Source organism: Ambystoma mexicanum, chromosome 6p (assembly GCF_040938575.1).
Source record: "Ambystoma mexicanum isolate Mex_15411 chromosome 6p, UKY_AmexF1_1, whole genome shotgun sequence".
In the NCBI taxonomy this organism is placed as follows: Eukaryota; Metazoa; Chordata; class Amphibia; order Caudata; family Ambystomatidae; genus Ambystoma; species Ambystoma mexicanum.
Genome location: NC_090935.1, coordinates 419178610 through 419204016, shown reverse-complemented (window position 1 = coordinate 419204016; position 25407 = coordinate 419178610). Strand labels below are relative to the sequence as shown.

The 25407-nt window shown below is 40.8% G+C and overlaps 1 protein-coding gene across 4 annotated transcripts in view; it reads right to left on the bottom strand.

Annotated features, from left to right (window-relative positions):
• Positions 1 to 25407, bottom strand: part of C6PH5orf34 (chromosome 6p C5orf34 homolog) — a 676382-nt gene that overhangs the window by 400839 nt on the left and 250136 nt on the right. For all 4 annotated transcript variants that reach the window (XM_069627234.1, XM_069627233.1, XM_069627235.1 and 1 more), the window contains exon 5: positions 20945 to 21046. In XM_069627234.1, the coding sequence (XP_069483335.1) occupies positions 20945 to 21046 (102 nt within the window). The remainder of the gene's footprint in view (positions 1 to 20944; positions 21047 to 25407) is intronic.

The following is a 25407-nucleotide window of genomic DNA, read 5'->3' as shown; positions in this document are numbered from 1 at the left end:
TTTTCCCTTCACCCTACCCCTGCACTTGCGCGGTCTAAATGACACCTGGCCTAGTAGGATCGTTGTCTGTCCTCCCCATGTTCCCCCCTCCCTGCCTCGTCGCGCCTTGAAACACTTGTGTATAGGCGCGTTACAAATGCCATATCATATCATATCATATCATATGTTCATAGGGTTTTGCGGGCTGCCATGGCAAGGGAAGAGGGGCTGTGTATGGAGCCCAGCCTTCTCTTTCCATGTTGGTGGTCTTGGAAAAGGATTGTCCTTCCAACAGCGGGACGCCACAGGTGTCCCGCTGTAGGAAGAAAATCCTATGTTTTAGCACCCTGGGTTCCCGCTTTGGGAGCCAGGGGTGCTAATGGCCTTTATACCCCATTTCAGGGGCTGCAATGGACGATAATGGTCCGTAGCCCTCCTTATTTATTTATAACACACCAATGCCCGCAGACATCAGACTGTGTGATTACAGTATTTGTTGAGGAAGAAGAGGTGGAGGAAGACAGCTTACTATTTGCTGAGAAAGGAATAACCTTTCTGAGAGCATTGCGGTCATTGGATTTGGTGTGGCGGCGCATGGAGGTGGTCCCGTAGAAGTACTGTCCAGGTAGTCTGCGACTGAGTACAGTGCATTTCACTTCGGTAGCTTTAGCCTTTGGTACACTCCCAACGGTAGCAAAGAACTGGTACACCTATGATTCGATCTTGGTGCTAGAAGTAGGCACTTCCTCTACCTCATCTTCTTGGTCCTCTTCATTGTCTTTGAAAGTACTGTGCTTTTTTTTGTTGTGAAGGTCCTCCAGGTGGTGGTGGTAATGGCTCTTGGGGATGAGGGATGGCAATAACTGATGCCATTTTTAAGATAAGTAGCAGTTTTGATAAAATTCTTCCAAGTATGTACTGTGTACTAGATTGGTAATGGATAATGAGTACGAAAAGGTCTCGGAGGTGTGCAATGGAAAGTTCCTAGATCAGTAGAAAATGCAGTTCCGAACGGTCCGCGAAGGACGGATCTTATCGTGAAGTGCAGACGGGTTCTTGGACACATCATCATGCCGCGCGCCAGCGTATGGTCATGTGGCACTGCCCGGAAGGTCCGCAATGAAGTCAGATGTTCGTTGATATCTACGGATGCAAAACTAGATGAAATAGTTGCAAAAAGTGTATAGAAGTGTTAACAATGATTCTAGAAGGTGGGAAATGGCAGAGTTTTAACGTGACACTTTGTAAATTGGACACAAATATTGTTATATTTGGTAAGAATTATATTAGTAAATTGTAGGAAAATATCATGCACTGGTAAAAACCCATGCAATTCACTGAAAAAACGTTGTTAAAAGGACGTTATGGTTACAAGTAAAATCGAAAAACCCCTGAAATTCGCCAGTTATGGTAAGCTAAGCAACCATAACTCGCGCCACCACCGTGCACTGCTAAAACTAACACCCAGGACATCAAAGATGACATCACAGATATCACTGATGACATGTGCATTTACTTTTCATACAAGGGGTTGTGAATGTAATGTTGGCAAAAAAGTATCAGGGATTATCGGGAGATGTGTAATAAATTACATACTTCATTACGCAATGTAGCATTCTAAAGAAAATTCCATTGCAGTGTTCTTTCTAGTACAGGAACCTACTCATACAGAAATGTAGGTATTGGCTGCAGCATACACCACAGAGGTGCTATATTTTTAATTTTCCAAAGTTATATAATAAAACGGTGAATGCTTCTGTATCAGACTTTTCCGTACTGTGAAACATGTACTAAGTAGCTAATAATGCATCACTTACTACATATTTCTACTAATACACACAAAACATAAAGAGACTACAATGCATACAAATATGGGGCTTATATATGGAGAATAAAGTAAACAAACAAGAGGCAGTACCATTAGCAATTGTGTATAATCTACATGATTGTATTCACGCACAAAAATGATTGCTGTGTTTCAGGCCTGTTTCTACCCCTATATATGTACATCATAAAATGCGATTAAATTCTAAGGAAAGTAGTGTAAGAGCATGTAAGAATAGCAATAAATATATAAATTTAATACCTTTAGAAAGTTAAGTTTCTGACTGTCAGTAAATAAACCCACCTGGCCTAGATATGGCAGTGAACAAAAAAGAAGCGGCTAGACATGTGATGTCATCAGTGATGTCATCAATGATATCTTTGATGTCATCTTTGATGTCCTGGGTGTTAGTCTTAGCAGTGCACGGTGGTGGCGCGAGTTATGGTTGCTTAAATTACCATAACTGGCGAATTTCAGGGGTTTTTCGATTTTACTTGTAACCATAACGTCCCTTTAACTAAGTTTTTTCATTGAATTTCATAGGTTTTTATTAGTGCAACTTAACCATAACGTCCCTTTAACAAAGTTTTTTCATTGTGTGTATATATGTGTATATATATATATATATATAAATAAAACACAGCCACTGTAGTGACTGTGTCGTTATGGTTAAGTTGCTGTTTCCATAGCTTATAACGTGGCTTATAACTTCGCTCCCCCTGGATGAATCCTCACCAAACTTTGCAAAAGAAGTAGATGGCCCACTCCTAATCTTTTTGCAAAGTTTGGTTCAGGGGGGGGAAAAGGTATAAGGGGGGGTCCCAAAACGTCTTTTTCCCATAGACTGAATGGGAGAAAAAAACTTTGCGCACGCCTACAGCCCAAACCGCTGGATTGATTTTCACCAAATGTGCGGCAGGAGCTTGGTCCCGAAAGCGTGCTTTTGTAAATTTGGTGCCAATCCGTCCAGTAGTTTTCTTTAGAACGACCAAAAAGTATGTCTAAAAAAATTAGTGATATCTACGTCCGCTCCGCGATCACACTTCCCTGTTCGCTCCGCGGACAAAATAACGATTGGCTAATGGGCTTGCGTCATGACAGCGGACACGCGATGTGTCCGCCGATTGGCTGGAGTGAGGCGTGATGTGCGTCAGATTGTTCGGATGCGCCCGACATCTTGGATCCGTCGACAGCTCGGCGGCGAACAGAGGCAAAATGCAATTTTGGGGAGTGTTTTGGTGTGTCAGAGGAGGAGGTTGCTTGGGGAGGTTTAGGGAGTAAGAGATGGGTGAAATAGTGTATTTGTTTAGGCGGCAGGTTCTACTGATGTATTCCCCATGCCCGCGCAGTCCGGGATGTTTGTAATTACTGAAAATGAGGGGTTTCCTAAGGATAGTATTTCCGTCCGTGCTGTGCGCAGGCAAATTGAAACTGTTCTAAAGACACGCGTGGTGTCAGCGGACATTAAAATGGAGTACATGCTGTAGTTACAATTTTTGATTCTATGGGTGTGCTACTGAGTAATAAGCCACTATGGGTGTGATATGCTGCAGTGGTTGTGGCCAGGACCTAGACTCTTGGGTACATGGCTGCAGGCCACACACCCAAGACTCTAGGCCCTGGCCAGAACCACCGTAGCATATCACACCCATAGAATCGAATATGTATCAGGTGTTTGTGGGCAGGCCCTAGAGTGTTGGGTGGAAATTGAGTATATTATGCAGTTACAATTTATCGTTCTATGGGTGTGGTACTGAGTTATAAGCCGCCATGGGTGTGATATGCTGCAGTGGTTGTGGCCAGGGCCTAGAGTCTTGGGTGCATGGGCGAAGGCCATGCATCCAAGAACAAAGTTATAGGCACTGAAGTTATAAGCCACCATGGGTTTTATATACTGCACACCCATCGAATATCAATGGCCATACACCCAAGACACTAGGCCCTGGCCACAACCACTGCAGCATATCACAGCAATAGATACACCCGTAGTATCGAGCATCTATCAGGTGGTTGTGGGGAGGGCCTAGAGTCTTGGGTGCATGGCCAAAGGCCATGCACTGAAGACCAAATTGATAAGTAGTGAAGTTATAAGCCACAATGGGTGTGATATGCTGTGGTGGTTGTGGCTAGGAGCAAGAGTCTTGGGTGCATGGCCAAAGGCCATGCACCTAAGAACAAAATTATAAGCACAGAAGTTATAAGCCACCATGGGTTTCATATACTGCGGTAGTTGTGGCCAGGCCCTGGAGTCTTGGGTGCATGGCCGAAGGCCATGAACCCAAAACCAAAGTTATAAGTACTGAAGTTATAAGCCACTATGGATGTGATATGCTATAAGGAGTAAAATTGGGTTTCATACTGTGGTGGTTGTGGGCAGGACGTAGAGTTTTGGGTGCATAGCCGCAGGCTGTAGGCCATACACCCAAGACTCTACGTCCTGCCCACAACCACCACAGTATATCATACCCATACATCACACCCAATCAATCGAATATCTGGTAGGTGTGGGCAGGGCCTAGAGTCCTGGGTGCAAATTGAGTATATGCTGCAGTTAAAATGTTTCATTGTATGGGTGTGCTAATGACTTATAAGCCAGGGCATGATTTATAAGCAGTGGTTGTGGCCAGGGCTTGGGTCCATGGCCGCAGGCCGTAGGCCATACACCCAAGACTCTAGGCCCTGCCCACAACCACCGCAGCATATCACACCCATACATAACACCCATAGAATCGAATATCTATGAGGTGGTTGTGGGCAGAGCCTAGAGTCTTGGGTGCAAATTGAGTATATGCCGCAGTTAAAATGTTTCATTCTATGGGTGTGACAATAAGTTATAAGCCACCATGGTTATGATATGCTGCGGTGGTTGTGGCCAGGGCCTAGAGTCTTGGGTGCATGGCCATAGGCCAAAGGCCATATACCCAAGACTCTAGGCCCTGGCCACAACCAGCGCAGCATATCAGACCCATAGAATTGAAAATTTTATCAGGTGGTTGTGGGCAGGGCCTAGAGTCTTGGGTGCATGGCCGAAGGCCCTGCACACAAGACCAAAGTTATAAGCAGTGCAGTTATAAGCAGTGAAGTTGGGTGCACGGCCGAAGGCCACGCACCCAACACCAAAGTTATAAGCCCTGAAGTTATAAGCTACCATGGATTTCATATACTGCAGTGGTTGTGGCTAGGACCTAGAGTCTTGGGTGCATGGCTGAAGGCCGTAGGCTATACACCCAAGACTCTAGGCCCTGGCCACAACCACCACACCACCATTACAGCCATAGATCACACGTATAAATCCGAAAATGTATGAAATTATACTTACTGTTTCATTTGTTGAGATTCGATATATTTTTTACAGGACTTTAGTACTTGGAGGAAACATTCTTTTTCAATTTCTGTGATAAAAGAAAAGAGCATGTTAGTGCATGTATTTTATAAAGACTTATTACATTGCATAATAGACATTGTAGCTTTTTTTTACCCTCATATTTAGCTTACAAACCAGTGTACTGTGCATTTCTCAGTTTCTATGTTTGTTTTTCAAATCATTGGGTCTGGGGGAAAAAAATCCTTGTCGGATTAAAAAAAGACTTTTTTTGTTATGCTACAAACTATTTCTTTGTTTCCTTTGAGTGTTCACTTGTTGTTTCTGGTTAATGTTCTATCTGTTGGCTTGTTGCAGATTTTTGAAGCAGTTAAGATACCTGTTGGCGTATTCTAACTGTATTTTTTGTTACAATTCAGTGCTATGCATTTATCTGTGTGGTTGTTATACAATCTTGGGCAGTTAGATACCTGTTGGCGTATTATAACTGTTTATAGTCTTAATTGCATTTTTGTTAATGTTGAAGTACAGATTAGTTATAAAATTTTGGCTTTAAGAAGATTAAATAAAGCGTTTGTAAAATGTGCTGGTAATCTCTGCTTTAGAGTAATGGTACTATCATTACATTCGAACCATCCACATTTCTTTTTAATATGCAGTGTAGTGACCTGCATCGGTTGTGGCTCCTGCGTGGTAGATTATACCTATTGTTGTGAAGGATTTCTTACCAAGTGACACTTGGCGGTATGTGAATCCAGTCAGCTTGCAGTTGTTTTTGGTACCATCTGCATTGTAACATAGAAGCATTAGTATTACGTAGTTACTATGTGTTTGTATTAGTAAGGTGGAGCGATTATCTGAATTGCAGATAGTACATAATCTGCCATGGTTTGCATTTTGTACAAGTTGTTGAAATGGAATGGATTCACAATTAGGTATGGATACATACACAAAGCGCTCATTAGGGATTTTTTCCTGTGTCACATTGTTGCAGAGAGTGCATGTATGTTTCCACATGTATGAAATCTGGAAGATTTCATTTATAGTTATGTTTTTATTTTCCAGTACTTGTAGTAAGTACATTAGAAATTCTTGTGGATCTTCTTGTGAGTTTATAGTGAACCTCACCATTCCAGCACAGTAGTCCAATTCTTGTCTTATTCTGTGAACACTATACGTGTTGTCAGGATTGTTTGTTGCGTTTCTATGAAGGACTAACATTTGCAAACACAATTGGTCTGTACTGTGTAAGTAAATGTTGTTAACAATTGGTGGCAATTGAAATAGAATATTCATTGCTACATTTGCGTAGCAATTTACACCAGTTACATTTGAAAATTTGAATGGACCAGATAGTTCTGTGTCCGAGTCATTTTTTCAGAGTTTGTGTTGCTTCTTTGAAGAAGTACCTGAGTTACTTTCAATAATTGGTTCTTCTTTGGTTGTGGTAATTAATGAAGTATTAGCTTCTTTTACTCTCTTTGAAGGATTTGCAATCAGATCCTGTTGCATTTCTGTTTGAATTAGTTTTCTTTTACAATGTTTTCCTTTTTGTGGAAGAGGATACGATTTCAGGTGGGGGTGTACAGTGAACATAGTCTATTGTATTCTGAAATGCAAGGAATATCAGCGTTTACTTTACTTGCATCAAAGTTGATTAGAAATAGACTGTCAAGTGTACGTAAACGTGATAGTGCTACATAGCTCATGCCTTCTTTAAAGACTGTGTTCCCAATATCTATCAATGCTTTGTCTAAGGTAAAACCTTGGGCTTTATGAATGGTGACTGCATATACAAGAGTTAGAGAAAGTTGTTCTCTACGTACATACATGGCTTTGAAGAGAAGGAATCGAGCTGTTGAGCACCCAATCCTTTTTACTTCTGAAAGTTTGTCAAAGAGAATATTGACAAACTGAATGTTGTTGTCATGTGGGTATGTTTGAAAGCCAACAGCTATACCCAGTGCTCCATTAACTAGTCCTTGCTCCACGTCAAGGTTACGTTTAAGCATTCTTCTACAATTTAAGGATAATTTTAATATTTTTTCCAACCCAGCTGTGTACGTCCAGTTTGTCTGTGGAGCAAATTTCAATTATTGGTTGCATTTCTTCTTTTAAGATTGTTTCATTGAATTTTGAACAGCTTGCAAGAGTTGGCATTAAGGCCATACAATTGACATTTTTGGGCGCTAATTGTTCCATAACATCAGTAGCACATGCGTTATCGCCATAAAGTGAATGGATGTGCTGGGTTTTCAATATTGCTTGTGCTTCTTGAGATAATACACCAACTCTAATACTTTTTAAAATGTTGGCATAAGTGAGGTCTGCAGGTTGATGTTGTTATAGTCTAATTTGTTTTGGTGTTCTACTGGAAGGAATAGTAATCGGTGTAAAGTGACACCGCCTATGTTATAGGCAGCTAAACCTGTGGGGGCAGTTACACCAGCTGAGAGTTTGCGGTTTGTCAATTGTTGAAGGAACTTGCTGATTTTGATTAAGAATGTTTTGCCTGAACCAGCTTCACCACCGACGTACAGCAGTATAGGTTTGTAATTTTGGCAGGTACATTCTTTATTTTCGTGTTGTACACCATGTGCAATTTCTTTTGTTACTTCTTCAAAAATGGTGTGCTGGTCTTTGTTAAGTTTTGGTTGTAGTAAAGTTAAGTCTTCTGCATCTTCTTCATAGTGACACATGGTGTTTTCTACTTCTGTCATAGCTTATGCTGCCTCATTTGCTATTAGTGGCTGTCCTAGTTGTTCTTGGCTTTCTGTTACAGAAGGTTGACTACTGTCAGAAGTGTCCTTATCTAGTTGGGCCTGGAGTTCTTCTTCGTGTTGCTGTTCATTGTGCAAGATTGTTTTGTAATGCGTAAAGTTCACATCGGTGATCATGCTTTCATTTGCTTTGGAAGTGTCTTCATAGCAGTCATAGTTATCTAGTATCTCTTCTTTTATCCATGGTTTGAAAAGTTGCAGCAGGGACATGTAATATAGTTCTTTCTGTTGAGGAGGTTTTAATAAAAATTTGACATGATTAATTAAGCTTCGTTTGGTAAGTTTCACTAAGCTGCCTTCACAATCTGTCACTCTATATCTACCTTTGTTTTCATCAGGCTTTATATTATTTTTGTATGCAAAGTTTTGGGCTATGTGGTATAGACACATGGTTTCCAAAGTGGTACTCCTGTTCGGGTAGTATGTGGCTAGTAAATTGTTTTTCAAAATGGCTTAGCTGTTGGGATCATTTTTGGCTATTGTTTCCATCTCCTCGTATGATTTGAGAACTCTTTTTCTAGATTTAGCAGGACCAAGACTTAGCCATACTATATTTTCAGATTTTCCATACAAAGCAGTACCGGTTAAACGATCTGCAGCTTCATAGGCACCCCATTCTCTATGAGAGAACATTTTTATGCCCAGGTTGTACAATTTCTGAGATAGTGTTTTGTCTGATGATAGATCATTCCAGAGGTCTTGAAGCTCTGTTTTTTCTGCTTTGTTTTAAGTAGGCTGTAACATATCGTGTAACTGCAGTGGAATTGTCTGCAATGTACTGCACATCTATGTTTGCATTCCATAAGAGGGCAATGATGGCATTGTAATCATGGATATATTTTGATTATTCTGTTCTTTTTATGTAATACATGTTCTTAGGTGATTTACCTTTAACACTATGTCGAACTGAAGACATGAAGTTGTTCACTTCACCTGTTTCTGTAACTGGTCTAGGGAAACCAAAGCAGCATTTGGTGTAGTATTTCCCTTTGTTTCTGTATGTGCGCCGACAATATTTGCCACATTTGTGTCTTTGAAATTGTACAATTTGTCCATGAAGGTCACTATGTCTCGTTTGTGAAGGAATTTCACAAGTGACATATTAGTGGATGAACTGCAAAACAGTGGCATCACTGTCCTGACCAAATTTAGGTGCACCTTTAATCCATAAAAGCATGTGGATATGTGGTGCTCCTCTGGCTTGGTATTCTTTTCTCCAAAAGAAGTGTTGCACTTCTCCGAGGAGAAGAACAGTTTTATCACAAATAAAGTGTAGCATAGCAATGAAACGATGGTGGAAATATCTTGAAACATTAACAGGATATAGATAGCAAAGTTCCCCAGGTGTTAGTATATCTATGTTGGTTTTGTTGTTGTTTGATATGCATAGGAAATCATGTAAATCTTCCCATGCATATTCTGCACAACTTAATGTAACAAACCAAGTGGGTGATCCAAGGTTTCTGATCATACAACGTACATCTCCATGATGTCGGAACCAGTATTCTTTTGTACCATGCGTGTTTGAAAACAGATTTGTTATGCTTGATTGTAAAACGTCATCTTTCTCTTGCACTTTTTGTAGTAATTGCGTAGCTGACATATTTTGAAAGTGGGTTCCCGATTTCAATATGTGTGCAACTCTAACATAGGTTTGCTAGTTCACTTTCAAAGAGTAGGTGGAATATTTATTCCACATTTTGTCTAAATCTGGGATCTTCAGAAAACATTCGTAATGAGCGGTATTCTGATGCTGTTATCTGAGTGGGTCTATCATCATATCTTCCGCCTTTGCCAGTAGGAAATAGCAGAGGAAAAGCATGTGCTTCTATACTTTTTTCCCTTATGCTCATTGGTGAACCTTTGGTTTGTCGCATTTGGTAAGTTTCTAGTGCATCATCTATGCTGTTATTAGAGTGTAATTGATGAATTGTATAATGGTCCAAAAGAGTGGATACTGCAGCAGGATCCAAGTTCAAATTGACCAGTTTCTGATGACTCTTGAATTATTTCAGTTGTTTCCCTTAAGCTTTCTTCAATATTTATTTCTTTGTAGTATTCATTAATGTCTTTCAGATATTGCAAGGCTTGTCTAACTTTATGTAAATCCACGAGTTGTTGCCAAATTATTTTGTCTTTTGTTGGTATACCATTTACTAAGACAATTAAAGATTGCTCTATTGGACGTTGCACTCCTAGAGTGTGCACATTTTCGGTCATATCTAATGGTAAATAAACTTTGCCAGGAATGCCTTTCACCAATTCAGAGGGAGGTAATTTTGCACTTTTTGGTTGCAGGCGTATTATTGCTTGAAATGGTTGTACTGTTTGAATTATGATGCTCTCATACAAATTGAGTTGTTGCAGGGGTTTTGGTAGTGGGAATAATTCCAAGTTCTTTGTAATAGCACGTGAAGGAGTTTGGAGTTTTGTAGTGCAGTAACTGCAACATATTAAGGGTACACTTATTTCGTATTTGTTTTCTGCTAAAAGGTAGAGAGCTAATTCAAACCATTTGGAATCTTCATTGTCTTCTATTTTGTATGTTACGTCTATTGTTTTTATGTTAGTTTTGTAAAAAGTTCTGCGGCAACACACACACACACATGGTTTGGTACTTCAGCGGATGTACTTTTAAATGTCAGTATTTCTTTTTTGTATGTGTGTAATAGAAGGTTGCCATGTGCAGAATTGTTGCTAATCTGTTCTAAAGCTATTGCATTTTGTTAGTGGCTTTCCCTTCCAAAATATTTTCTCTGGATACGGTTGATTTCTTCTTGTAGGTATTTGGGTGTACCATGCAGAAGAGTGTTATTTAAATTGGCTAGTTCTAAAGCAGGACTTTTAGCATAGTACAGTTTATACACTAGATTTCTTACATTTGAATGATGTGTTGATATCATTTTGATATCATGGAAGGTGCTTTTGCAAACAGGTCCTGAAATGCAGGCTAATGAATGTCCTTGTAGTCGTGTGTATTTGCGCACTGGACAGGTATCCATATTTTGCAGCACTTTCATTTTGATTTTGTCTTTACCTTTCACATACAGATTGAGGAACTGGCGTAAAGATCTGAAAGATTTGTTGGGAATGTTACACATTGACGTGCTTGGCCATTTGTATACTGGAAGTTCAGCTTCAGTCGAATGGAGAGGTAATTCTGAGTTTTCTGGGGATACTTTTGTAAGCAGCGTTTCTTGTTCCATGATGTTATTATTGATTTTTTCATATCCTCGTCCACTGCTATGGATGGCAATTGTGTTTGTTTGGTTTTGTTTGTATGCTTCATTAAAATATGGTTCTGTGGTCGTGGTGTGACTCCATTCACCTCCACAGATATTTATGAAGTTATTTTTGTTGACATTCCGTTTATTGAGAAGTTTCTTTTGTAGTTTAGTACTTAGTTTTGTTAGTGGTTTCATCCGGTTTAAAACTAAAATAAATAACTTCCTTTTGACAACGATTGCACTGTCTACAAGAGCTTCTAGGATTCATTTTCTATGGTAGATTTTAAGGGTTGTGGATGATTTCGCTCTGTGGCAGAACATTTTTGCTAAATACTTTTTTTACTATGGTTTCTGGCTAGTATATGAGGATTTATAGGAGCAGTGTTAGCAGTAGTAGCAGCCGAATTCTTTTTAAGCATTTTCTGTTTCGTGTCACATTTTGATAGAGGCGGCAAAGTTTCTGTAGTTGAAGCTTCTTTTGTTTCGCTAAATCACTGCATTAGCTGTTTTGTTTGAACGTTTTGTACAAACTCTGGTACAGATGGATGGTTATTTTGGACACTTATTTTCATTTGCTCTATTTCTGCGTTGCTTTCTACAGACTTGCTTTTTGGTAGGCATTGTTTGGGGTCTGTTGAAAAAAAAGAAGGTATGGGTTGGTCTGTTTTACAATGTATGTGTGCTGTGTGCATGCGTGTATGAGTTTGATGGGGAAGATATTTGTGGTGGTGTGTGAATGTGCATTGGGCAGTTACAATGAGTTGGGAAGGCTATTTTTCTGTTTGTATGTTACTACGCTCTTGTTCGGATGAGAGTAGAAAGTGAGCTAGTGGTGAGGAGAAGCATTAATAATAAACTTAATGGCATAACATTAAAACAGTTATTTATTTTATAGTACTAACATTCTAAGGCTTGAGTATGTTATTTGTGTTCCAAAAAAACAGGGATTTGTGTGCCATTCTGACTGTTAAACTCTGTTTACTAAATGGGGATTTGTGGGCAGAATGGTTCAGAAATCGATGTTTTTTTTGGTGCGCAATTACATGAATGAACCACACAGTCACTTTGAGGAACAGTAAGAATATTAAGGTAGTATTATACTTACTTTTTTTTGTGGAATGAGCAGGTTTCTTCGGATATGTGGTTTGTAGTTTAGATGATGTTGATTTTCAGGAGAGTGGTCTTCACTGCAATGGTAAAAGGAAGAAGTTAGTAGTTTTGTGTGTTTATAGCACTGATGTTAATGTACACGTTAACTTATGTTTTCGTGGTAGCATTCTCGTTTGATATCTGAACATAGTGTATGCAAAGATTTCATTTGACTATGTGCACCCTTTATATGTTATTTGCAGTATGTTAGTTCAACCTGCTTCGTAAAGGAATAGAATTTTAAGTTCATGAAATTCCCTTGTTTCTTTACAGCTGTGATGTAGATAGCATAGTAGATGGGAACAATTTGAATAATTTCATATTAGAACTAGACATGCAAACAATCGGGAGCACCTGAGAGGGAGATTTCACCAGAGCAATCGGGAACGTTTATTTTTCTCATATGATCGCATTGGGATTAGCATTAATTTAGGTGGGAGACAGTAAAAGAAATTGTGACTTTTTTTAATGAAAAATCGAGTTTCGCCCGCAAATCGAGAGGGTTGGCATGTATGTATAGGTTATGGAGGAGATAGTAAAAAAGTAGTGCGGTAGCGTTGGCATGTATGCATTGGCTATGCAGATTTAGTGGCATTACTTTGTTTATATGGAATCATAAGAGTTGTACATGCACTCTGAATAAAACATGTATACCTGTACTTTGTAATCATGCATGTGGCTATGCGTGGAGCTGTAAGTAGAAATCTTCGAGACTTGCACAGTAGTTTTTGTAGTAGGTGCTTTCCAATGATATGAGACTTGTATTCAGAGTGATGAACAGTACATTTGAAGTGCGGAACTCTGATGATGGAGTTAGATGTAGAGGTCTTGGATGTTATTGGTGGATGGTTGTGTGACTGCTTAGCTGTGTCCAATGAGGGAATGGATTCTCGAGTGATGTGGAAAGGGTAGAAGGGCTGGCTAAGAGTTATGTGCCGCGCGGACACTGCGCCTTTCCGCGGTTAGGGCGTGCCACATAGAGGGTTTTACAGCAAATCTAGCATGGAAAGGGGACTGTAGGGATCAGCCAATTAGATGTTGACGTTGTTGATTTGTGTAGAAAGAGTGTGTGCAGTGAAGATGGCAGAAGTGGAGACAGTCAGGGTGTTAGTGCTCGGAGATATGTTTGTCCACGGTTGACAGCACTATTGTCAATGCAGGCATGTGCCAAACAATTTCGATGTTAAAGGAGTGGAGGTGGTGTGGAGCGCTGTGACTGACTGCAATGTAGAGGCAATTCTCCAAGTTTGCAGAGATATGCGTAGGATGAACAGTATCCATGTGGTAGTTTTGCACTATGGTGCTTTCCATTTGGGCTATGCGAGTTCCCCTACTTTGTTGGGAGATTTGGAACAGTTGGTTCAAGCAGTAATCAACATCCTTCCAAATGCGAAAGTAATTTTTTCTAGATTACTTCCTAGAGCAAAATGGGACAACAGTTCTGTTTTTTGTCCTGATCAAAGCATTGCTAGTTGTGCAACCAATCGCGGCATGCGTGCTTTCATGCTAAGAGCTGGTATGTTTTTCTGTAGCCACAAGAACATTGTTTCGAGTAATGCGGGTTATTTCAAAGCAGATGGTGTTTCTTTATCTTTTTTTAGGAAATGCCATGTTCTTTTGGAATGTAAGGATTGCTTTGGAACAGGTTATGTGATGATTTTAGGAGTAAACTAAGAAGAAAAAAAAAGAATAAAATACAAAAACAGGTGCCCGTCAGGCATCTGCAAAAAACCCCAAAAAAAGGCTCGTTTCAGAGCCCACCTTAAAGGGGAAATGGGGAACACTATTTAAATATGCATTTGCCACGCTCTGATCTTCCACATGTCCGCGGACATGGCGGTAGTCTGCGGCCAGCGCGTATTACATACGGGGATTCTGTGGTGGAGAGGCATTCAAATGAGAATGAGCGGAGCTAGGGATTGGTCAGTAAAGTTTAGTGGGTGTTTTGTGTACGGAGAGATTTAGTGAGGACGTCTTTTTTCTGAGAGGAGAACAGACAGCTATGGCTGTGTGTGCTCGAAAACGGATTATCTGGATTTTGGGAGACTCATGGATACATTGGTTGAAGGTGCATGCAGAACGTTGTGGTATATCTGCAGATATTGGATTCCCTCGTGTGGAAGTGCACTGGTATGGAGTGCGTGGAATGAAGTGGCTGGACTTGGTACCTCTCTGTGCTACTTTACAGAGAGAGCATCATCCAGACATAATTATAATTCATTGTGGAGGGAACAGTTTAGGACATGTGTCTAGAATTTCTTTGCAATTTGCAATGAAGGAAGGACTTGAGAAGGTCATGGACATGTTTCAAAATTGCCAAGTAATTTATTTCTCGTATTGCGCAAAGAAGACAAATGTGGCTGCGTTCTTCTTCATTTGGTCCACAAATGGAGACCGCGAGTCGCAATGTCAATAAGGCTGTTTGTGCCTTTCTAAGAGATGTTGGCATGTCCTCTTTCACAATGAAAATATTATGTTTCGCAGCACATTCATTTTTCGCAGAAATGGAGTCCATCTTAGATATGCTGGCAATCAGATTTTTATTCAAAATGTACAAAATGCATTGCAACCCTTTTTGGAAGTATAGTCATCATTTTGAATTACATATTGACGAATCCAAGTTTTTGAAAAAAACAAAACGCCACCAAAAGGCTCTTTTCAGAGCCACCACTTACTCCTAGAGAAAAGTGCATTGGTTCTGCTAGGGTTGCACCCCACAATTGTATCTGTCCTAGGACTGTCCACTGACTTTAAAAAAAAAATGGGTGGTGGCCTGCACCTTTTACTTGATAGTTTTATTTTTAAACTGAGAAAGGCGGCTCTGAAAAGAGCCTTCTTTTTTACTTTTTGTTGTTTTATATATTTTTTTGGCTTTTTCTACACCCGACACACTAGGAGAGGAGGGGAAAGGAGTGTAAGGAAGGGACACCAACCGCAGGGATAAGACAGGGCAGGTGGAGAGAGGAAGATGTAGGGTGGTCCTTATTTAGGTAGGTAGCAGCTCTTCTGGTGCTCCGTGACCGTAGTCTCGAAAGCACTTCGAAGACTCTCTCCCCTGCAGAGTACTGCATCGTAGTACATACACAATATTGTGACCCTCGAAAGGTTAGGGTCAACAGCATCGCAAATGGCCTCTGAAGCAGCTGGAGGGATGCGCTCTCCCACAGGAGTGTCTCTTGTGGTGAGAGGATCGGAAACGAGGATGCTGCGGAGGAACTCGACCTACTACGTTCTTTACATGGTACAACCTTGCGAATGTCTGCAGCATGGAACGAAGTTAGGTGTCGCTTCATGGATGTCGTACCAAAGCTGTACAAACCACGTCTCCCATTACTCAGCACCAATTTGCACTGGTTACAGGTGACCTTGTCCGCACGTGCTTTTGGTACGTTACCATAAACAGTAAATGACTGCCACACCCACGATTCCCGGCGAGCGCTGGTAGTAGGGAGTTCCTCAACCTCATTCTCTTCATCCTCCCTCTCTACATCCTCACACGTATTCCCCTCTGCAGGCCCTTGGGTAGGTGGTGGTGGTGGAGGGTTTGGGGGTGGTACTGAGGCTGATATAGCAACAGCAGCCATGGATGCCATTAGGGTTGGTGAGGTACTCTCCGCTAGAGCACTAAAGGCAGCAAAAGTCAATCTCCAATAGCCAGAAGTACAATGAAGATGAGCTCTGGGGTGTGGCCTTTTATAGGGGTGGATGAGTGCGCCTCGTGACCATATCGATCACTGAAAAGCTTTCAAAAAGTTGCAAAAAATATGTGGAAAGCTAGGGCCATTGTCTGGGACATGTGAAATTGTGATTTTTTACTGTAAAATAATTTGGATTGTCTGTATAAGTTCTTTTAAAATGTTGGGGAAGCGGACAAAGTGTGCAAATTAGGAAACACGCTCAGCGTGGGTGCGGTCACATGACGACGTCGTGAACGCGTCCGTGAATGAAATGGGGGTCCGCAGGACACCAAATGCACAGGAACGGTCGTGCGCATGCGCGCGGGTGCTCTACGGACAGTGTTCGGGTCCTGAAACTAAAAGTGCAACACAAGTGAGATGGACAGTCACGGACAGGTGCGATGTTCGCAGGACTATCGCGTGTGGTGCGCATGTGCGTAGATGTTCTGCAGACTGTATGGCCAGGTATAGTGTCCTTCGGACACCTCCATTTTGTTTGACTACGGACATCCCGCACACCACGCCTCTTCTACGGACAGTTCCATCTTGGTTGCGAACGGTACGGACAGGTATAGTGTCCTTAGGGCACCCCAATTTTGTTAATTTACAGACATCCCGGACACCTGGTGTGTTCTAAGAACAGTTTCATCTTGGTTGCGAGTGGTACGGAGAAGGTGTCCTTAGTACACCCCCATTTTGTTGATTTACTGATATCCCGGACAGCTGGTGTGTTCTAAGAACAGTTCCATCTTGGTTGCGAATGTTACGGATAGGTGTAGTGTACTTAGGACATCCATATTTTGTTAATTAAGGACAGGCCGGACAGGCGCGCTTTCCGCAGCCATTTTAATTGTTTTAAAAAAAAAATATTTGCCACAAAGAATTTCAGAAACTGAAACAAATACAGGGGAGTTAGGGGTTTGCAGAGGATGGTTGAGAGGGGATGAAGGGATGGAAGTTTTGTCGCAACGTTTATGTTGTTTGGGGTTAGTTCACCGGGACATGGAGAGGGGGGACAGGTACAGGTACAGTGGAATCTAATTTTTCCTTTGATGTGCTCCTCCACAAATTGCCTTAAACCATTGAAATTATCTTTCAGCATGTCCACTTTCTGTTCTAAGCGTTGCAAGGTGTCTTGCATTGTGTCTCTTGGCAGAATTTCTTCAATTTTTGCATGGTCTGTTAAAAAGAAATATATATATATATATATATATATATGTGAAGTACACATAAAGTACTGACTATTAATTTGCTTATGCAGAGAAGTGTGTACCATTATTATCGCTATCTTCCGACATTTCGTCACGCGGAAAATTCTCCTTGAGCCACTCCAAAGTACTGCACATTTCTGTGTGAAAAACACAAATACATTAATTGTTCTGTACCTCATACAAAAAGTATACAAATATATAAGAAACATTAAGTTTACTTACTAGTTTCTGGTAATTTGTATTCGTTGTGTTGTGTTTGTGTATTGTTGCTCCTAGCTGTGCAGTTTCTGTGAGGTAATTATGTTGGAGGAATATCTTTTTTGTTATGATATAATCCATTTCATTACATATGGTATTTAAATGGGTGGTTGATGTGTTAGACGTGTAGGTTCCACTGCTTATTTATTATTACTCATAATGTGTTTAAGTGCTGCTTTTTAAACTTGTGAAGTTTTTATATGGTACGATAGAACAATTTCAGATACCTCCTGAATGTTTGGATAGTGTTGATGTCGTCTGCGCCCGTCTGCGGACATACGCACAGTCCGTTTCCTTCAAAAATCATTAGGGGGGGTTTCAGTATGTTCTATGTTACATGTATATAAAGTAAGGGAATCCTAGTAAAAATCTCCCAAATTCACACCATGAAAGTGTATATTCAGTAAAAAAAAACTTGGTTAAAAGGGACATTATGGTTAAGTTGCGCCACTAAAAACCTGTGAAATTCAGTAAAAAAAAAAAAAAAACTTTGTTAATGGGACGTTATGGTTCCAAGTAAAACCGAAAAACCCTTGAAATTCGCCAGGTATGGTAAGCTAAGCAACCATAACTCGCGCCAACACCGTGCACCTCCACCAGGTCTAACCTTACCACAACCTGATGTAGTGCTTTTCGCACCTGCAGTTTTGTAGTCCCCTTATTTTCCGTCCTGTCGAATTGTGGGTCCAGGGCACAGTTTAAATCGCCCCCCCCCCGCCTCCAGACATACAGGACGGTACGGCTGCCCCCTGTCAACTGCATCACCGATGGAAAATATTTCTCGTCATCCACATTGGGAGCATACAAATTGGTTGCACATTTTTCTTGGCCCTCCAATTGCTCCATAAAAGCTATCATCCTCCCCTTATTATCCCGCACTGTGTGCTCCACCTGCAGAGGGACCCCCGGGGCCACCCAAATTTGCACCCCTCTTGCAAATGTAGAAGAAGGTCTGTATATCTCTACCCCCCCCCAATTTGGTCTCCAACCGCCTCAAATCCGTCCCATGTCAATTAGTTTCCTGTAATATCACCACTTGAATGTTATTTCTCTTCAAATATTCATGACACATTAGGTTTGTTGATGTAGGAAGACAAAAGACTCCTCAATAATGTTGCATCCCTGTTGACTCATGGTTCCTATGTTGATGATGTAGCGGAAAGCCAATTGTCTTAGGAGTTTAGTCACATCTCCTACCCATTACACCACACACATGATTAAAACCTAATATGGTTCAGACCGAAATACATCAGTTGCCTCTGGGGTGCATTATGGTGTTCTTCAAAATGCACCGTACACGTGTAGTTCATGTCTCACTTTGTTTGTATTGCCCTTAAAAGCTGTACATTAGAATTCTGAGGGCACAAGGGTTGATTCAGCATACACAGTCCAACAGGGGCTCATTAGCGCATATGCTGTATGTAGTTTTGCAAGTTATCTGTTTATTAATTATCCAGATCTTTGTAGATGGGCTACAACAGAGCAATTTATGTTGAATCCCACTTTGCATGCCTTGCGTTAGCCATATTTGTAAAAATCTACATTTTAACCTTTTTTAATTAACCAATCACCATGTTGTGGGCCTGAAGATAAGGACTATGTGAAAGTCTCTCCCTGAGATCGGTAATTTTGTAAAAAGGTATCAAAACATGGTGCCTACAATTCCAAACAATTGCCAGGGTACCAAGCACAAGTGCACTGACTCTTGCTCCTCTTGCACAGTGTCACTTAATATCTCACTAACTCAAGCTTCATTTCGAACCCTCACCCAACCAATACTAGCCACAGATTTGGCCTCACACATTATAGCTAAAACACACACATAACATCTGCTTGTAGTATATATCTAAAATCACTGAAAAGTCGTTTACACAGTGTCTTAGTGTTTGCAATGTATGCTACCCTTCAAACTACCATCTACCTGTACCCAGTTACTGTAGGTACAACAACACATTGCTAAACCTTTCAATTGTTTTTGCTTCTTTAATTTATTTCCTTACTAAGATTACAATTCAGTGATGTTGAAGTATTACTATATGATCTATATATCAAAACAAGAGGGAATCTTAGGCCTCTGAACAGGTACATACACATCAGAACAGCGCAGACCTACCAGTCACCAGCAGATCATCGTAATGTGGGCTAGGGCAGGAGCTCTGTGTAAAGGCTCACGGCAGCCAGGTCCCTCTTTTTGGCTTGTCTGGACATGTCCAGCAAATAAGTGGGGTATCACGATAGACTGTTCCAAGAGGTTGAACAGAACAAAGTCCTTGGCTCACCAATTTTAGCCAATCATTCCTTCAGTAAAACGTCCCTAGCAGGGCATCTACCATCAAGATGATGGCCAGTGGGGAAAATAAACAGATCTGAAGTCACTAGGTCAATAAAGGCAAACCTGGGGAAAGAAGAAATAGAACTTCCCACAAATATCTGAATGCAGCCACAAATTCCAATAGGTTCAAAAGTTATGCATGCTTCAGGACGTTTACATTTGAGATCAGCACAAACTATACACTTCCACTGTCCCACTTCAAAACGTTCAACATCACATTCCATGCATACCGGACCTCCAACTCAAGGACAGCAGTTTCATTCTCCTGTCATGACCCACTAGTTTCCCTTAGGCCACTGCAGCCATCCCCTATACACAGGAATTTATAAGGAATATATAAGGCATACAAATGAAAGCAAGAGCATTAAGAAAGAAACAAGCACCCAAGCCATGGAAATGTCTGAGGGCCCAGAAAAGAGTGACAAAGCCAACAGTGGAGGGCATGCCCTACCAGAAAACACAGACTGTGGTTAGAAAAAGCAAAACACATACATGTTTGGCATTGGACCCTATTTGAGCTCTACCGGCACTCTACATGCCTGATATTTGGTCTCAGAAAAATCTGTGGTCTCAAAGGAGCAGCACCTTGTCCACATTGGCTAACATCCTTTATTCTTGGATGGGTGGAGATTTAGAAAAGTGGTTCAATGCATCACTTAAGGGTTGCGACTCATAACCATACTGGAATCGTTCAAAAGAAAAGTAACAAGCAAATACTTAAGTGATAACACTGTAGGCAAGTTGTACTTTCTTGTAATGGCACGCCGCATTTGTCAAGTTAATGGCCACAGTGAAGCAAGGGGAATACGTGTGGTGGAAGGCCATTACCAGAGTGGTATAGCCCCTGTGGAAGGGTATTACTGCCATTAGAACCGGCCACACTAATGGACAGGGGTAAATTGAGAGAAACACAAGTGGGCTGACGAGGAAGAGGAGCAGGAGAGAAGGTGGTAGGAGCTGCGACACAGGGGAATGAGGTGAGGGGGCATACAAGATTGCAGATATGTACACAGCAGCAAAGGGATCCTAGGACCGCAGACTTGTGTTGGCAGACACTGCTCTTGTTCTTCGTATCCTGATTAGATGCCACAGCGTCAACAAATTTTCCAGGCCGACAATTGTTTTAGAATTCTTACAAAATATGAACATTAATGATTTTCAGTGTCAAACACATCTCTGCTTACCTATATAGCCTTCCATTACACAAAACAACTTTTATCAGTCCAGGACGTGAATATTTTTCAGTATCTTGTGTTTTCTGGGAAATGAAGTCATAGAAGCTCCACCTGTGTAGAAATAAAATACACTGTTAATTAAGGATCAATTTGGTTTATTATGCAGATACAAACAGATTTTAACAATTTCAGTTGCTACCCGATTTACTGCCCCATTCATATGGCTCAACAAGTTAACTACTTTTTGTATCTGGCAATGTTCATGCCACCAGCTGGTTCTAGATATTGAGTTTATTCCATTAAACACCTACAGCGACTCCACCCTCATACCTCTGAGGCATTTATCATTAACAGACCAGTTTTCTTCCAATGCACATTCCACCCTCTAATTCTAGAACCTGGAATCATGCGTCCCAAGAACCATACATACAACCCAGCTCCCTTCCAATTACTCATATTGTGAAATATTACTTCATCAACAATATATAACTAATTGTAGAACATCATTAACCAAACTACATAACAGATTGTATAATAACATTAACTACCAAACTCTTGTAGTTAAATTGATTAACGTCATTTAAATGCAGTTGCATTAGTGAATTGATTAACTAAATTTAAAAGGCATCTGCATTAGTCACATATAATGTTTTAGTCCAGAGATAAGTGCATATGTACTCTTCGTCTTATATGCGGTCATCTTTAGTTCACACAGGTGGCTTTTAAACTCTTTTTTCCTTTCTCTGACATTCTCTCTAATATTCCTACACTCTTTTCCCTGTGAAACTTCCATATGGGACTCAGAATTCCTTCCACTGAACTCATCCCACATATGCCACTTTACCTTGCAAATCTCCTTATACCCTAGTCTTCTCTCGTTCCATTGTTTGATAGCACGCAGTTGGATTCCACACACTTTGACCTATCACTTATCCTCCACGCATTTTTAAACTCTTCTTCCACCAGCAGAGGTTCAGAAAACGTGAACACTCACTCACCAAATGACACTTGTTTATCCTCACCCAATCTCCAGGGTTAAATCATTGTCTTAAATTCTTGTATCCTTAGCATGTTTCTTTAGGATTCTCCTCTTAATTTACTCCAGTTCCTCTTCTACCAAAGCATACTGGTTTCAACGTAATGTTAAGTCCCCTATCTCTCGTTACTTTAAATGGTGAAATCCCTGTAACTCCGTTTGGTGACATCTTTATACGCCACAATTTTCCTCTGTTCTCTACAGTTTTTCTACGGTCTCTACTATCAATCACCTTGTTAAATCTTTCTAACAACCCATCAGTTTCAGGGTGATAATTAGCTGCAAATGTCCTGTCTCTTCTGTGAACTACATCATAGGTCTCCCTCTAAACTGCGGTCCATTGTCAGCTATTATTACCTCCGATATGCCTTCCTTCTTGAACACTTGTTCTCTGAACTATTAAATCAAACATGTTCACATTTTTAACCATCTTTACCTCTGGCCATTTTGGAAAATAATCAAAAGCGTAAATCTGATTTTCACGTATGATCAGTTTCCATGCCCCTTCTGGAGGTGGAATGACCCCTACTTGTCGCACAGGCTTGCCGCTTTTGTCAGAATGTAAGCATTGCCAGCAATTTCTTCCCATTCTTTGAGTGAACAAATCTACACCAGGCCCCCAATATCTTTCTATGACCTAGCGTTTGGTGAATGTCCTTCATGTGCTAACTTAATTACATCCCCCTCAGTCATTGAAGGAATGAACTATTCCCCTCGTACCAGTATGCCTTCTTCTATAGATAATCCTTCCTGTACTTCCAAATACAGCTTCAAACTTTCCTCTACGTCATTTTTTAAAGGCCAACCTTCCTTAGTAAATCTCAACCTGCTTAAGTACATAATCATCATTCAACTATTCCTGTCATTTCTTCCTTGACACCACTCCATGTATTAATGCCACAATTTCTGCTTCTCCTCCTTACCTACGTGCATGGGTCGTGCCCTTCTCATTACTTCTATTTTTAGCAATTCCACTAAGGGTTTATGATCAGAACATATTGTGAACTTAATACCACACAAATATTTCCTGAAATAATTAACTCCCCAAACATACACCAATAATTCTCCCTCAATTATAGAATATCTTGCTTCAGTTTCAGAAATAGCTCTGGATGCAGGACACACAATTTATTTCCACTCGCATCCACTGTCAACTTTATTTCTCCACCACTCACAACCCCCAACCCCTATATTGGGCACTTCACAGATCCCTTCATCACTTCCATTGCTTGCCTGCATTCTTCGGCCCATTCAAACCTACAATTCTTCCTGAGTTGGCCAGTCTTCTTTAGTGCAACCACTAGTAGGCTTATCCATTCTGCCGATTCAATCTTTTCAATTATTCCTTCTGTTTCTAATGTGTCTAACTCTTTCTCTAACCGTTCTCTCAGCACCAATGGAAGTTACTGCCTTTGCTCCTGGCTCCTATATAATTGTATGTTCATACCCCATAAGGCATCCTATTCCAGGTTAAAAAATCTGACAATTCCCTTTGTTCTACTGTCTCCTCTTTCCGTATACAATACTTTTGAACATGGGTCCAATTTAATCTTTAGTACTGCCCAATCTATCTAGCCCAGAACATCCACACACTTACTTGATACATATATCATTGTCATTGCCACCCTCTCTCTAAATTCGATCACTGTGTAAATAAATCCTACACATTTCAATATTTATTCTATTCAAATCCTACCAGATTCTTTATATCTTGCCTATTTAATTAATGTGACAGTCTTAATCCTTCCAGTTGTTTCCACTTGTCAGCTGTTATTACTGTCTATGGTGAGCAGTTATTCACCATCATTTTCACTTTTCAATTATCAAATATAATTTCACAACTCAGATGTTTCAATTCTTGTTTTTTTAATGAATATCTTATATTGGGTTGGCCTCTCACCTCCATGACTTGTTCATCCTCTGATCTACTATCCTCTTATACATAGGCTACATTCTTTTTGTTTCTTTACTTTACTTTAAACACTTGTAGAGTGCAGCCATGGACCCTTGGGCATTAGGGGTGCTCACAATACAAAAAGTAGGTAAAGATCTCAAGGTAGAACCAAAGGAGAATCCAAGAATCAAAACGGTCAAGGGTGATTACTTAAAAAGCCAGGTTTTCAAATTCTTTTTAAAGGACTCTAGATTTGGCTGAGCTCTTTTTAAAGGACTCTAGATTTGGCTGAGCTCTAAGATCCAGAGGGAGGTTATTCCAAACCATAGGGGCGGAGAGATAAAAGGCTCCTTTTTTGGCCCTTTTAGTCTTACATCTCGGGATGTTCAAGAGTTTCTGATTGCTAGATCTTAAGACGCGACCTTGGATTTTCTCTGCAGTGAGCAGTCTCAAATACATGGGCATGGTGCCTTGGATGCACTCAAAGGTAATGACCAATAGTCTGTACTGCACTCGAGCCTCCACTGGGAGCCAGTGCAAACCCTTTCTAGCATTGGAGACGTGATCGCAGCGTTTAAGCCCAGTCACTAGACGAACAGCATCATTCTGAACCACCTGAAGACTGTTAATTTCTGTCTTATTTACACCCACCAAAAGACTACAGCAGTATTCGATTTTGGCTCTTATAATCACACGTGCGATGGTTTGATTAATAAAAGGCCTAAGATGGGCAAGCAATTTTATGTGAAAAGCTGCAGAAGACACCAGACTTTTCATTGATAACTGCTGATCTAACACAACCCATAAGGTTTTAACCTTTCTCAAAGGAATTATCGTAACTTCACCCAGACGAAAGCTGAGATAGGACGGGCACAGATTGGACAATGAGGATGGCAAACCCACAATGAGAAGTTCTGTCTTGCTCTTATTAAGAGCAAGATTGTTCCTCAACATCCAGTCTTCTATGGATGAGTACACACAATTTAATCCGGCCTCGTCCACTGAGTGGGTGCCCACCAATGGCACGACACACTGGGAATCGTCCCTGTAATTGGTGAACATGCATCCCTCCTGGTCCCGCGAGGCAAAGAATGGGACCATGAAGATATTGTAAAGGTAAGGGGATAAGCAATCGCCCTGTGGGATGCAAAAATCAATAGTAATGGGGGGCTTCTGCTTGCCGGGAGAAAACTCTGCTTTTGCAGCTCTTCAAAAACGAAGCGATCCATTGTGCTGCCAACGGGGAGAAATTAGCTACTGCCTCCAACCTGTCAACCAAAATAGAGTAGTCAACCAAGTCGAAGGCAGCAGATAAACCAAGGAGCGTTAGCATGGAATAAAGGCCCCTATCAGTGCGCTCCATAAGCTTCTATTTTAGTTCTAATGTGTTTTCAGTACCGAAGCCTACTCTGAAACCGGACTGACAGGGGTTGAGCACAGGATAGTTCTTGAGGTGTAGTGCAAGCTGTTCATATGCCACTGTCTAAAATGTTCAAAAGAAACGGTGTGTTAATGATTGGCCTGTAACTAAGATGATCTTTC